Here is a 15,000-nt window from a genome sequence, read left to right as displayed (position 1 = left end):
TCTAAGTATTGATTTAAATGACGTCACGCGACTCCGAGTGGAGGTATCGATCCGATTGATCACTGATCATAAACTGATCAATACACCTTTACCTGACAGTTAGCTTAGCCTAGCCTAGCCTAGCATAACATGTAAACAACATGTTAACATGCACGAGACAAGTGGTGTTGTAGTAAAAGTGCATGCGATACACACTTGAACCAATATATACACAAATAGAATAATAAGGAAAATGCACAATATATAGAAACAAATAAGGTAAGAAATGAAATGAACTAACAAAGCAAACAACAACAGTGCAAAGATGTAAACAATTATGAAGATGATGATGGTGATGATGAAGATGGTGATGATGATGAAGATGGTGGTGGTGATGAAGATGGTGGTGATGAAGATGGTGATGATGATGATGTGATGATGATGATGGTGATGATGATGATGATGATGTGATGGTCAAGATGAAGATGATGATGGTGATGATGGTGATGATGATGATGATGATGTGATGGTCAAGATGAAGATGATGATGGTGATGATGGTGATGATGATGATGATGATGATGTGATGGTCAAGATGAAGATGGTGATGATGATGATGATGAGGATGTGATGATGATGATGTGATGGTGAAGATGATGATGATGATGTGATGGTGAAGATGATGATGAGGATGTGATGATGATGATGTGATGGTGAAGATGATGATGATGTGATGGTCAAGATGAAGATGATGTTGGTGATGAGGATGTGATGATGATGATGATGTGATGATGATGATGACGATGATGATGGTGATGATGATGGTGATGATGATGGTGAAGATGATGGTGAAGATGAAGATGATGATGATGATGGTGATGATGTGATGGTGATGATGATGATGAGGATGTGATGATGATGATGTGATGGTGAAGATGATGATGATGTGATGGTCAAGATGAAGATGATGTTGGTGATGAGGATGTGATGATGATGATGATGATGTGATGATGATGATGACGATGATGATGGTGATGATGATGGTGATGATGATGGTGAAGATGATGATGAAGATGATGATGATGATGGTGATGATGTGATGACGATGATGATGATGATGATGATGGTGAAGATGATGATGGTGAAGATGATGATGATGATGGTGAAGATGATGGTGATGATGATGGTGAAGATGATGATGATGATGGTGATGATGTGATGACGATGATGATGGTGATGATGGTGGTGATGATGGTGATGATGATGATGATGGTGAAGATGATGGTGATGATGATGGTGGTGATGATGATGATGGTGATGATGATGATGATGATGATGGTGAAGATGATGATGAAGATGATGATGATGTCTTCAGGCTCAGCTGTTGGAGCTTCGGACTCAGAACTACCAGCTGTCTGATGATCTCAGGAAGAACTCGTCTGGTAAAACTCTTCCTACGTTTGAAGATGATGAAGATGATTTATTTATTTATTTCATAACGTTGTTTGTTGTGTTTTCAGAACTGAACGCCGTCCGTCAGAAAAATGTTGTTTTGGAAAGAGATTTTATCAAAGCGCAGAAGGTAACGATCATTTTTATTATTATCATTATTATTGATATTTTCTCAAAAGAAATAATAAATTTTACCTTTTATTATTATTATTATTATATTAATATTTTATCCTCATAAAAACAATACATTTTACCATTATTATTATTATTATTATTATTATTATTATTATTATTATTATTATAAATAATAAAACAAAACCAATGAGTTTCACCTAAACTTCGGAGGTTTGATGTTTCATCATAAAAAGCCTTGAACTCATATTCATGAAATCTGTTTTCATTATTTCTCCTCAGGCTTTGAATAAGAGCAAGAAAGCTCAGGTGAGTTAATAATGTATATTAAATGTTTGTACCCCTGTGATTACCTGGTTTTGTTGTTCTTGTTCTCATGTTTCTGATGTTCCTCGTCAGGAGGTGGAGGCCCTGCTGAGTGAGAACCAGATGCTTCAGGGGAAACTGCTCAGCCAGGAGGACGACTTCCGTCTGCAGAACAGCACCCTGATGACGGAGCTGTCCAAGGTACCGCGCTGCGTTCAGGGACCGCGCTGCGTTCAGGGACCGCGCTGCGTTCAGGGACCGCGCAGACCGTAGGCCACTCACACACACATTGTGCATGGAGTGAGAGTAACGCCCCTGGTTCTCCTTGTTCTACTGGAGTGAGAGTAACGCTCCTTGTTCTCCTTGTTCTCCTGGAGTGAGAGTAATGCCCCTGGTTCTCCTGGTTCTCCTGGAGTGAGAGTAACGCTCCTGGTTCTCCTGGAGTGAGAGTAATGCCCCTGGTTCTCCTGGTTCTCCTGGAGTGAGAGTAACATGAGAGTAATGCCCCTGGTTCTCCTGGTTCTCCTGGAGTGAGAGTAACGCTCCTGGTTCTCCTGGTTCTCCTGGAGTGAGAGTAATGCCCCTGGTTCTCCTGGTTCTCCTGGAGTGAGAGTAACATGAGAGTAATGCCCCTGGTTCTCCTGGTTCTCCTGGTTCTCCTGGAGTGAGAGTAACGCTCCTGGTTCTCCTGGTTCTCCTGGAGTGAGAGTAACGCCCCTGGTTCTCTTGGTTCTCCTGGAGTGAGAGTAACGCCCCTGGTTCTCCTTGTTCTCCTGGAGTGAGAGTAACGCCCCTGGTTCTCCTTGTTCTCCTGGAGTGAGAGTAACGCTCCTGGTTCTCCTGGTTCTCCTGGAGTGAGAGTAACGCGCCGGGTTCTCTTGGTTCTCCTGGAGTGAGAGTAACATGAGAGTAACGCTCCTGGTTCTCCTGGAGTGAGAGTAACGCTCCTGGTTCTCCTTGTTCTCCTGGAGTGAGAGTAACGCTCCTGGTTCTCCTTGTTCTCCTGGAGTGAGAGTAACGCTCCTGGTTCTCCTGGTTCTCCTGGAGTGAGAGTAACGCCCCTGGTTCTCTTGGTTCTCCTGGAGTGAGAGTAACATGAGAGTAACGCTCCTGGTTCTCCTGGAGTGAGAGTAACGCCCCTGGTTCTCCTTGTTCTCCTGGAGTGAGAGTAACGCCCCTGGTTCTCCTTGTTCTCCTGGAGTGAGAGTAACGCTCCTGGTTCTCCTGGTTCTCCTGGAGTGAGAGTAACGCCCCTGGTTCTCTTGGTTCTCCTGGAGTGAGAGTAACATGAGAGTAACGCTCCTGGTTCTCCTGGAGTGAGAGTAACGCTCCTGGTTCTCCTTGTTCTCCTGGAGTGAGAGTAACGCTCCTGGTTCTCCTTGTTCTCCTGGAGTGAGAGTAACGCTCCTGGTTCTCCTTGTTCTCCTGGAGTGAGAGTAACGCTCCTGGTTCTCCTTGTTCTCCTGGAGTGAGAGTAACGCTCCTGGTTCTCCTGGAGTGAGAGTAACGCCCCTGGTTCTCCTGGTTCTCCTGGAGTGAGAGTAACGCCCCTGGTTCTCCTTGTTCTCCTGGAGTGAGAGTAACGCCCCTGGTTCTCCTTGTTCTACTGGAGTGAGAGTAACGCTCCTTGTTCTCCTTGTTCTCCTGGAGTGAGAGTAATGCCCCTGGTTCTCCTTGTTCTACTGGAGTGAGAGTAATGCCCCTGGTTCTCCTTGTTCTACTGGAGTGAGAGTAATGCCCCTGGTTCTCCTTGTTCTACTGGAGTGAGAGTAATGCCCCTGGTTCTCCTGGTTCTCCTGGAGTGAGAGTAACGCTCCTGGTTCTCCTGGAGTGAGAGTAACGCTCCTGGTTCTCCTGGAGTGAGAGTAATGCCCCTGGTTCTCCTGGTTCTCCTGGAGTGAGAGTAACATGAGAGTAATGCCCCTGGTTCTCCTGGTTCTCCTGGAGTGAGAGTAACGCTCCTGGTTCTCCTGGAGTGAGAGTAATGCCCCTGGTTCTCCTGGTTCTCCTGGAGTGAGAGTAACATGAGAGTAATGCCCCTGGTTCTCCTGGTTCTCCTGGAGTGAGAGTAACGCTCCTGGTTCTCCTGGTTCTCCTGGAGTGAGAGTAACGCTCCTGGTTCTCCTGGTTCTCCTGGAGTGAGAGTAACGCTCCTGGTTCTCCTGGTTCTCCTGGAGTGAGAGTAACGCCCCTGGTTCTCTTGGTTCTCCTGGAGTGAGAGTAACGCCCCTGGTTCTCCTTGTTCTCCTGGAGTGAGAGTAACGCCCCTGGTTCTCCTTGTTCTCCTGGAGTGAGAGTAACGCTCCTGGTTCTCCTGGTTCTCCTGGAGTGAGAGTAACGCCCCTGGTTCTCTTGGTTCTCCTGGAGTGAGAGTAACATGAGAGTAACGCTCCTGGTTCTCCTGGAGTGAGAGTAACGCTCCTGGTTCTCCTTGTTCTCCTGGAGTGAGAGTAACGCTCCTGGTTCTCCTTGTTCTCCTGGAGTGAGAGTAACGCTCCTGGTTCTCCTTGTTCTCCTGGAGTGAGAGTAACGCTCCTGGTTCTCCTGGTTCTCCTGGAGTGAGAGTAACGCCCCTGGTTCTCTTGGTTCTCCTGGAGTGAGAGTAACATGAGAGTAACGCTCCTGGTTCTCCTGGAGTGAGAGTAACGCCCCTGGTTCTCCTTGTTCTCCTGGAGTGAGAGTAACGCTCCTGGTTCTCCTTGTTCTCCTGGAGTGAGAGTAACGCTCCTGGTTCTCCTTGTTCTCCTGGAGTGAGAGTAACGCTCCTGGTTCTCCTGGTTCTCCTGGAGTGAGAGTAACGCCCCTGGTTCTCTTGGTTCTCCTGGAGTGAGAGTAACATGAGAGTAACGCTCCTGGTTCTCCTGGAGTGAGTGTAACGCCCCTGGTTCTCCTTGTTCTCCTGGAGTGAGAGTAACGCTCCTGGTTCTCCTTGTTCTCCTGGAGTGAGAGTAACGCTCCTGGTTCTCCTTGTTCTCCTGGAGTGAGAGTAACGCTCCTGGTTCTCCTGGTTCTCCTGGAGTGAGAGTAACGCCCCTGGTTCTCCTTGTTCTCCTGGAGTGAGAGTAACGCTCCTGGTTCTCCTTGTTCTCCTGGAGTGAGAGTAACGCTCCTGGTTCTCCTGGTTCTCCTGGAGTGAGAGTAACGCCCCTGGTTCTCTTGGTTCTCCTGGAGTGAGAGTAACATGAGAGTAACGCTCCTGGTTCTCCTGGAGTGAGAGTAACGCCCCTGGTTCTCCTTGTTCTCCTGGAGTGAGAGTAACGCTCCTGGTTCTCCTTGTTCTCCTGGAGTGAGAGTAACGCTCCTGGTTCTCCTGGTTCTCCTGGAGTGAGAGTAACGCCCCTGGTTCTCTTGGTTCTCCTGGAGTGAGAGTAACATGAGAGTAACGCTCCTGGTTCTCCTGGAGTGAGAGTAACGCCCCTGGTTCTCCTTGTTCTCCTGGAGTGAGAGTAACGCCCCTGGTTCTCCTTGTTCTCCTGGAGTGAGAGTAACGCTCCTGGTTCTCCTTGTTCTCCTGGAGTGAGAGTAACGCTCCTGGTTCTCCTTGTTCTCCTGGAGTGAGAGTAACGCTCCTGGTTCTCCTGGTTCTCCTGGAGTGAGAGTAACGCCCCTGGTTCTCCTTGTTCTCCTGGAGTGAGAGTAACGCTCCTGGTTCTCCTTGTTCTCCTGGAGTGAGAGTAACGCTCCTGGTTCTCCTTGTTCTCCTGGAGTGAGAGTAACGCTCCTGGTTCTCCTTGTTCTCCTGGAGTGAGAGTAACGCTCCTGGTTCTCCTTGTTCTCCTGGAGTGAGAGTAACGCTACCTGCTTGTTTCCAGCTGTGCACGCAGATCGAGCAGCTGGAGCAGGAGAACCAGGGTCTGAAGGAGGGAGGGGCGGAGTCGGCGTCCCCCCCTCCCCCGAGCCCCTCCCCCGGCCCCGTGGACGAAGAGCTGCTCCGCCTCCAGGCTGAAAACTCCGCCCTCCAGAAGAAGATGAAAGGTGAGCCCACCTGACGAGAACAGAAGCTCTTCGTCACAGTAAAGAATATAAAACAATATATCGAAACATATTTAATACATTGAATATATAGAGTATATATATATATGTATGTGTATATGCAGCCAGGTGTTCAATAATCAATGAATAAATCAATAAGTGTGATTCCTCCTGCAGCGCTCCAGGACAAAGCCAACAAGAGCGTCGCCACGGAGACGGGCGGGTCGGCCAGCGCCAACAGAGTCTCTGAGGTCACCGGGAAAGGGGAGGAGCCGGGAGCTGAGGGAACCAATGAGAGCCTGGAACCGGTGACTGAACTAATATCTGTTGATCATTTATTTATCTAATATTCCAGTCCGTGTTTTGACACATTCTTGTATTTAACACATTTCTACCGTTCAAATATTTCCCAGTAGTCGTATAATTTTATTCTATTCGTTAAATAATAGCAAGTAATAAAAGAGATAAAATATTTTAACATTAAAACTATTCAAACAACATCTGAGCCGTGTTCCGTTTAACATGATTATTATCTTTTAATACATTTAAATTCACAATTCATATCCACTGCTTCATTGTGACGATGTGAGGCGTCAGAAGATTCTGATTGAGGGACAAACTCCCCAAGATTATTTTAATAAAAACATCTTAGTTCTGACATTAAAATGTTAAAATCCAATTTTTTATTTCATTAAAATGAAAAAATAAATTTTCTTCATTCAGAAATCGGCAAAACGTCACCTTTAATCCATCATAATCGTTGTTTTTTTAAATCTTTCCGACGGTCCTTGAACGCATCATGCGACACAAATGCTTCCGTCATGAAAAGCAGTAAAATGAAGCTTCACATCGTGATATTTCATCAAAGACATGTTATTCTACGCGTCTCCTTTAAGAAGAGTTTATTACTTAAAGAACGTGTGTTCTGTGTCTGCAGACGGAGGTCCAGCTGGAGCTCACAGAGAAACAGATCCACGGTGAGTTTAATCATATCTTCTGATTAAAAAGAGAGAATAAAACTAAAAGCAGTGTTCAGAGTTGAAAGGATTAGAGCAGTAATGGATCAAAACTGGACCAGAACCAGGACTTGTTCTCCAGGAGGTCCCATGAGATTGTGTTCCACTAAAACCTTTAGAAACAAAAAGGTGAACTGTCCCTTTAACTGAGCTCTGAAGCTCCTGTGGTATTTACATATATGTAAATGAGGTACTATGAAGATATTTGGTCATTGATCAATGATGGTCCTCATTAATAAACCTGATCCTCTCTGATAGAAACACAGTTAGTTATTGATCCACATTTATGAATGAGGCGATTCTTCTCCGGGGACATTATTATAGTTTTATTCTCACTTTAATTCCCCAAAACATATAAATATGTCTGTTATTTCACTGTTGAAGTGATTTCAATGCGTGTTTTGTCTTTTTACTTGAGGATGAACAATAGAGTTGTGAAAGTGTAGAGAAGATATCTGATTTAATCTGAAGGTTAATCTGATTTAATCTGAAGGCTGAATTGAAGGTTAATCTGAAGGTTAATCTGAAGGTTAAATTGATTTAATCTGAAGGTTAAACTGAAGGTTAATCTGAAGGTTAATCTGAAGGTTAAATTGATTTAATCTGAAGGTTAAACTGAAGGTTAAACTGAAGGTTAATCTGAAGGTTAATCTGAAGGTTAATCTGAAGGTTAATCTGAAGGTTAAATTGATTTAATCTGAAGGTTAAACTGAAGGTTAATCTGAAGATTAAATTGAAGGTTAATCTGAAGGTTAATCTGAAGGTTAAACTGATTTAATCTGAAGGTTAAATTGATGGTTAATCTGAAGGTTAGTCTGATTTAATCTGAAGGTTAAACTGATTTAATCTGAAGGTTAATCTGAAGGTTAATCTGAAGGTTAAACTGATTTAATCTGAAGGTTAATCTGAAGGTTAATCTGAAGGTTAAACTGAAGGTTAATCTGATTTAATCTGAAGGTTAAACTGATTTAATCTGAAGGTTAATCTGAAAATTAATCTGAAGGTTAAACTGATTTAATCTGAAGGTTAATCTGAAAATTAATCTGAAGGTTAAACTGATTTAATCTGAAGGTTAATCTGAAAATTAAACTGAAGGTTAATCTGAAGGTTAAACTGATTTTTATCTGAATGTTAAACTGATTTAATCTGAAGGTTAAACTGATTTAATCTGAATGTTAAACTGATTTAATCTGAAGGTTAAACTGATTTAATCTGAAGGTTAAACTGATTTAATCTGAATGTTAAACTGATTTAATCTGAAAGTTAATCTGAAGGTTAAACAGAAGCATCAGGTTTTCTAGTGACGCGCCTCAATCAGGTCATTTCTGGTGAAGCTGCAAAGCCAAACCTCTTTTATAATAATAACAATAATAATACATTTGATTTGCATAGCGCTTTTAAAGGTACTCAAGGCACTTAAACACCCAAATACTTCATCACAAAGGTTCCAGCCGGTACACAAATAGTACTGCAGTACTAGTACTTAATAGAGCTGCATCGGTTTGAGGGCCAAACACTGATTTTATGACTGTGGATGTATATAATATTATATTTGTTTGTCTGAAGCATAAAAAGTCAAGAACTCAGAGTCCTGATCTTTATTCTTTGATCTGAATGCAATGTGCTTTTGTTTTAAACAAACCAAAATATCTATATATGTTTTGTTCTTGACAGAGAAGGTTTTCCTTTTTGGTCTGGATCGTTTTTCTCAGTGTTTGTTGTGATACTCACCTGTAGAGGAACATGTAGAGGAACATGTAGAGGAACATGTAGAGGGACATGTAGAGGGACATGTAGAGGAACATGTAGAGGGACATGTAGAGGGAAATGTAGAGGGACATGTAGAGGAACATGTAGAGGAACATGTAGAGGGACATGTAGAGGGACATGTAGAGGAACATGTAGAGGAACATGTAGAGGAACATGTAGAGGGAAATGTAGAGGGACATGTAGAGGAACATGTAGAGGAACATGTAGAGGGACATGTAGAGGAACATGTAGAGGAACATGTAGAGGAACATGTAGAGGGACATGTAGAGGGAAATGTAGAGGGACATGTAGAGGAACATGTAGAGGAACATGTAGAGGGACATGTAGAGGAACATGTAGAGGAACATGTAGAGGAACATGTAGAGGGACATGTAGAGGAACATGTAGAGGGACATGTAGAGGGACATGTAGAGGAACATGTAGAGGGACATGTAGAGGAACATGTAGAGGGACATGTAGAGGGACATGTAGAGGGAGGTAAAGGTACATGTAGAGGAACATGTAGAGGAACATGTAGAGGAACATGTAGAGGAACATGTAGAGGGACATGTAGAGGAACATGTAAAGGGACATGTAGAGGGAGGTAAAGGTACATGTAGAGGAACATGTAGAGGGACATGTAGAGGGACATGTAGAGGAACATGTAGAGGAACATGTAGAGGGAGGTAAAGGTACATGTAGAGGAACATGTAGAGGGACATGTAGAGGAACATGTAGAGGAACATGTAGAGGAACATGTAAAGGGACATGTAGAGGGAGGTAAAGGTACATGTAGAGGAACATGTAGAAGGACATGTAGAGGGACATGTAGAGGGAGGTAAAGGTACATGTAGAGGAACATGTAGAGGGACATGTAGAGGAACATGTAGAGGAACATGTAAAGGGACATGTAGAGGGAGGTAAAGGTACATGTAGAGGAACATGTAGAAGGACATGTAGAGGGACATGTAGAGGGACATGTAGAGGAACATGTAGAGGGACATGTAGAGGGACATGTAGAGGAACATGTAGAGGGACATGTAGAGGGAGGTAAAGGTACATGTAGAGGAACATGTAGAGGGACATGTAGAGGAACATGTAGAGGGAGGTAAAGGTACATGTAGAGGAACATGTAGAGGGACATGTTGAGGGAGGTAAAGGTACATGTAGAGGAACATGTAGAGGGACATGTAGAGGGAGGTAAAGGTACATGTAGAGGAACATGTAGAGGAACATGTAGAGGGACATGTAGAGGGACATGTAGAGGAACATGTAGAGGAACATGTAGAGGGAGGTAAAGGTACATGTAGAGGGACATGTAGAGGGACATGTAGAGGGACATGTAGAGGGACATGTAGAGGGACATGTAGAGAAACATGTAGAGGAACATGTAGAGGGAGGTAAAGGTACATGTAGAGGAACATGTAGAGGGACATGTAGAGGGAGGTAAAGGTACATGTAGAGGAACATGTAGAGGGACATGTAGAGGGACATGTAGAGAAACATGTAGAGGGAGGTAAAGGTACATGTAGAGGAACATGTAGAGGGACATGTAGAGGGAGGTAAAGGTACATGTAGAGGAACATGTAGAGGGACATGTAGAGGGACATGTAGAGAAACATGTAGAGGAACATGTAGAGGGAGGTAAAGGTACATGTAGAGGAACATGTAGAGGGACATGTAGAGGGAGGTAAAGGTACATGTAGAGGAACATGTAGAGGGACATGTAGAGGGAGGTAAAGGTACATGTAGAGGGACATGTAGAGGGACATGTAGAGGGACATGTAGAGGGAGGTAAAGGCACATGTAGAGGAACATGTAGAGGGACATGTAGAGGGACATGTAGAGGGACATGTAGAGGGAGGTAAAGGTACATGTAGAGGGACATGTAGAGGGACATGTAGAGGAACATGTAGAGGGACATGTAGAGGGACATGTAGAGAAACATGTAGAGGAACATGTAGAGGGAGGTAAAGGTACATGTAGAGGGACATGTAGAGGGAGGTAAAGGAACATGTAGAGGAACATGTAGAGGGACATGTAGAGGGACATGAAGAGGGACATGTAGAGGGAGGTAAAGGCACATGTAGAGGGACATGTAGAGGGAGGTAAAGGCACATGTAGAGGAACATGTAGAGGGACATGTAGAGGGAGGTAAAGGTACATGTAGAGGGACATGTAGAGGGACATGTAGAGAAACATGTAGAGGAACATGTAGAGGGAGGTAAAGGTACATGTAGAGGAACATGTAGAGGGACATGTAGAGGGAGGTAAAGGTACATGTAGAGGGACATGTAGAGGGACATGTAGAGGGACATGAAGAGGAACATGTAGAGGGAGGTAAAGGTACATGTAGAGGAACATGTAGAGGGACATGTAGAGAAACATGTAGAGGAACATGTAGAGGGAGGTAAAGGTACATGTAGAGGAACATGTAGAGGAACATGTAGAGGGACATGTAGAGGGACATGTAGAGGAACATGTAGAGGAACATGTAGAGGAACATGTAGAGGAACATGTAGAGGGAGGTAAAGGTACATGTAGAGGAACATGTAGAGGGACATGTAGATGAACATGTAGAGGGACATGTAGAGGGACATGTAGAGGAACATGTAGAGGGAGGTAAAGGTACATGTAGAGGAACATGTAGAGGGACATGTAGAGGGACATGTAGAGGAACATGTAGAGGGAGGTAAAGGTACATGTAGATGAACATGTAGAGGGACATGTAGAGGGACATGTAGAGGAACATGTAGAGGGAGGTAAAGGTACATGTAGAGGAACATGTAGAGGGACATGTAGAGGAACATGTAGAGGAAGGTAAAGGTACATGTAGAGGGACATGTAGAGGGACATGTAGAGGAACATGTAGAGGGACATGTAGAGGGACATGTAGAGGGACATGTAGAGGAAGGTAAAGGTACATGTATAGGAACATGTAGAGGGACATATAGAGGGAGGTAAAGGTACATGTAGAGGAACATGTAGAGGGAGGTAAAGGTACATGTAGAGGGACATATAGAGGGAGGTAAAGGTACATGTAGAGGAACGTAAAGGTACATGTAGAGGAAGATGTAGAGGGACATGTAGAGGGAGGTAAAGGTACATGTAGAGGAACATGTAGAGGAACGTAAAGGTACATGTAGAGGAAGATGTAGAGGGACATGTAGAGGACCACGTAAAGGTACATGTAGAGGAACGTAAAGGTACATGTAGAGGAAGATGTAGAGGGACATGTAGAGGAACGTAAAGGTACATGTAGAGGAAGATGTAGAGGGACATGTAGAGGGAGGTAAAGGTACATGTAGAGGGACATGTAGAGGAACGTAAAGGTACATGTAGAGGAAGATGTAGAGGGACATGTAGAGGGAGGTAAAGGTACATGTAGAGGAACATGTAGAGGAACGTAAAGGTACATGTAGAGGAAGATGTAGAGGTACATGTAGAGGACCACGTAAAGGTACATGTAGAGGGACATGTAGAGTTACATGTAAAGGTACATGTAGAGGAACATGTAGAGGACCACGTAAAGGTACATGTAGAGGGACATGTAGAGTTACATGTAAAGGTACATGTAGAGGAACATGTAGAGGAAGGTAAAGGTACATGTAGAGGAACGTAAAGGTACATGTAGAGGAAGATGTAGAGGTACATGAAGAGGACCACGTAAAGGTACATGTAGAGGAACATGTAGAGTTACATGTAAAGGTACATGTAGAGACCATGTAAAGGTACATGTAGAGGAACATGTAAAGGTACATGTAGAGACCATGTAAAGGTACATGTAGAGACACATGTAGAGGAACATGTAAAGGTACATGTAGAGACCATGTAAAGGTACATGTAGAGACACATGTAGAGGAACATGTAAAGGTACATGTAGAGACCATGTAAAGGTACATGTAGAGACACATGTAGAGGAACATGTAAAGGTACATGTAGAGGACCACGTAAAGGTACATGTAGAGGAACATGTAGAGGAACATGTAAAGGTACATGTAGTGGTACATGTAAATGAACATGTAAAGGAACATGTAGAGGTATGTGTAAAGGAACATGTAGGATTTACATGTAGAGGAACATGTAGAGAAACATGTAAAGGTACATGTAGAGATATATGTAGAGGAACTTGTAGAGGAACTTGTAGAGGAACATGTAGAGGAACATGTAAAGGTACACGTAGAGGTATGTGTAAAGGAACATGTAGGATTTACATGTAGAGGAACATGTAGAGAAACATGTAGAGGGACATGTAGAGGTACATGTAGGATTTGCATGTAGAGGAACATTTAAAGGTACATGTAGAGGAACATGTAGAGGACCATGTAAAGGTACATGTAGGATTTACATGTAGAGGTACATGTAGAGGAACATGTGGAACATGTAGAGGTACTTAAAGAGGTACATGTGGAACATGTAGAGGTACTTAAAGAGGTACGTGTGGAACATGTAGAGGTACTTAAAGAGGTACATGTGGAACATGTAGAGGTACTTAAAGAGGTACACTTGGAACATGTAGAGGTACTTAAAGAGGTACACGTGGAACATGTAGAGGTACTTAAAGAGGTACATGTAGAGGTACTTAAAGAGGTACACGTGGAACATGTAGAGGTACTTAAAGAGGTACATGTAGAGGTACTTAAAGAGGTACACGTGGAACATGTAGAGGTACTTAAAGAGGTACATGTAGAGGTACTTAAAGAGGTACATGTGGAGCATGTAGAGGTACATGTGGAACTTGTAGAGGTACTTAAAGAGGTACACGTGGAACATGTAGAGGTACATGTGGAACTTGTAGAGGTACTTAAAGAGGTACACGTGGAACATGTAGAGGTACTTAAAGAGGTACATGTGGAACTTGTAGAGGTACTTAAAGAGGTACATGTGGAACATGTAGAGGTACTTAAAGAGGTACACATGGAACATGTAGAGGTACATGTGGAACTTGTAGAGGTACTTAAAGAGGTACACATGGAACATGTAGAGGTACATGTGGAACTTGTAGAGGTACTTAAAGAGGTACATGTGGAACTTGTAGAGGTACTTAAAGAGGTACACGTGGAACATGTAGAGGTACTTAAAGAGGTACACGTGGAACATGTAGAGGTACATGTGGAACATGTAGAGGTACTTAAAGAGGTACACGTGGAACATGTAGAGGTACTTAAAGAGGTACACGTGGAACATGTAGAGGTACATGTGGAACATGTAGAGGTACTTAAAGAGGTACATGTGGAGCATGTAGAGGTACTTAAAGAGGTACATGTGGAACTTGTAGAGGTACTTAAAGAGGTACACATGGAACATGTAGAGGTACTTAAAGAGGTACACGTGGAACATGTAGAGGTACTTAAAGAGGTACATGTAGAGGTACTTAAAGAGGTACACGTGGAACATGTAGAGGTACTTAAAGAGGTACATGTAGAGGTACTTAAAGAGGTACATGTGGAGCATGTAGAGGTACATGTGGAACTTGTAGAGGTACTTAAAGAGGTACACGTGGAACATGTAGAGGTACATGTGGAACTTGTAGAGGTACTTAAAGAGGTACACGTGGAACATGTAGAGGTACTTAAAGAGGTACATGTGGAACTTGTAGAGGTACTTAAAGAGGTACATGTGGAACATGTAGAGGTACTTAAAGAGGTACACATGGAACATGTAGAGGTACATGTGGAACTTGTAGAGGTACTTAAAGAGGTACACATGGAACATGTAGAGGTACATGTGGAACTTGTAGAGGTACTTAAAGAGGTACATGTGGAACTTGTAGAGGTACTTAAAGAGGTACACGTGGAACATGTAGAGGTACTTAAAGAGGTACACGTGGAACATGTAGAGGTACATGTGGAACATGTAGAGGTACTTAAAGAGGTACACGTGGAACATGTAGAGGTACTTAAAGAGGTACACGTGGAACATGTAGAGGTACATGTGGAACATGTAGAGGTACTTAAAGAGGTACATGTGGAGCATGTAGAGGTACTTAAAGAGGTACATGTGGAACTTGTAGAGGTACTTAAAGAGGTACACATGGAACATGTAGAGGTACTTAAAGAGGTACATGTGGAACATGTAGAGGTACTTAAAGAGGTACATGTGGAACATGTAGAGGTACTTAAAGAGGTACATGTGGAACTTGTAGAGGTACTTAAAGAGTTACACGTGGAACATGTAGAGGTACTTAAAGAGGTACACGTGGAACATGTAGAGGTACTTAAAGAGGTACACATGGAACATGTAGAGGTACATGTGGAACTTGTAGAGGTACTTAAAGATGTACACGTGGAACATGTAGAGGTACATGTGGAACATGTAGAGGTACTTAAAGAGGTACACGTGGAACATGTAGAGGTACATGTGGAACATGTAGAGGTACTTAAAGAGGTACATGT

General features: G+C 43.4%; 1 protein-coding gene across 5 annotated transcripts in view; it reads left to right on the top strand.

Moving 5' to 3' along the window:
• Positions 1-15,000, top strand: part of gripap1 (GRIP1 associated protein 1) — a 56,680-nt gene that overhangs the window by 279 nt on the left and 41,401 nt on the right. For 4 of the 5 annotated variants that reach the window (XM_034536319.1, XM_034536318.1, XM_034536317.1 and 1 more), the window contains exons 2-8: positions 1,354-1,420; positions 1,499-1,560; positions 1,845-1,871; positions 1,962-2,069; positions 5,681-5,843; positions 6,018-6,148; positions 6,778-6,817. In XM_034536319.1, coding sequence (XP_034392210.1) covers positions 1,354-1,420; positions 1,499-1,560; positions 1,845-1,871; positions 1,962-2,069; positions 5,681-5,843; positions 6,018-6,148; positions 6,778-6,817 — 598 coding nt within the window. The remainder of the gene's footprint in view (positions 1-1,353; positions 1,421-1,498; positions 1,561-1,844; positions 1,872-1,961; positions 2,070-5,680; positions 5,844-6,017; positions 6,149-6,777; positions 6,818-15,000) is intronic. The other variant, XM_034536321.1, reaches the window with a different exon arrangement.

Source organism: Cyclopterus lumpus, chromosome 7 (assembly GCF_009769545.1).
Source record: "Cyclopterus lumpus isolate fCycLum1 chromosome 7, fCycLum1.pri, whole genome shotgun sequence".
Lineage (NCBI taxonomy): Eukaryota > Metazoa > Chordata > Actinopteri > Perciformes > Cyclopteridae > Cyclopterus > Cyclopterus lumpus.
The sequence above is the reverse complement of the archived record's forward strand: the minus strand, read 5'-3'. Positions and strand labels throughout refer to the sequence as shown.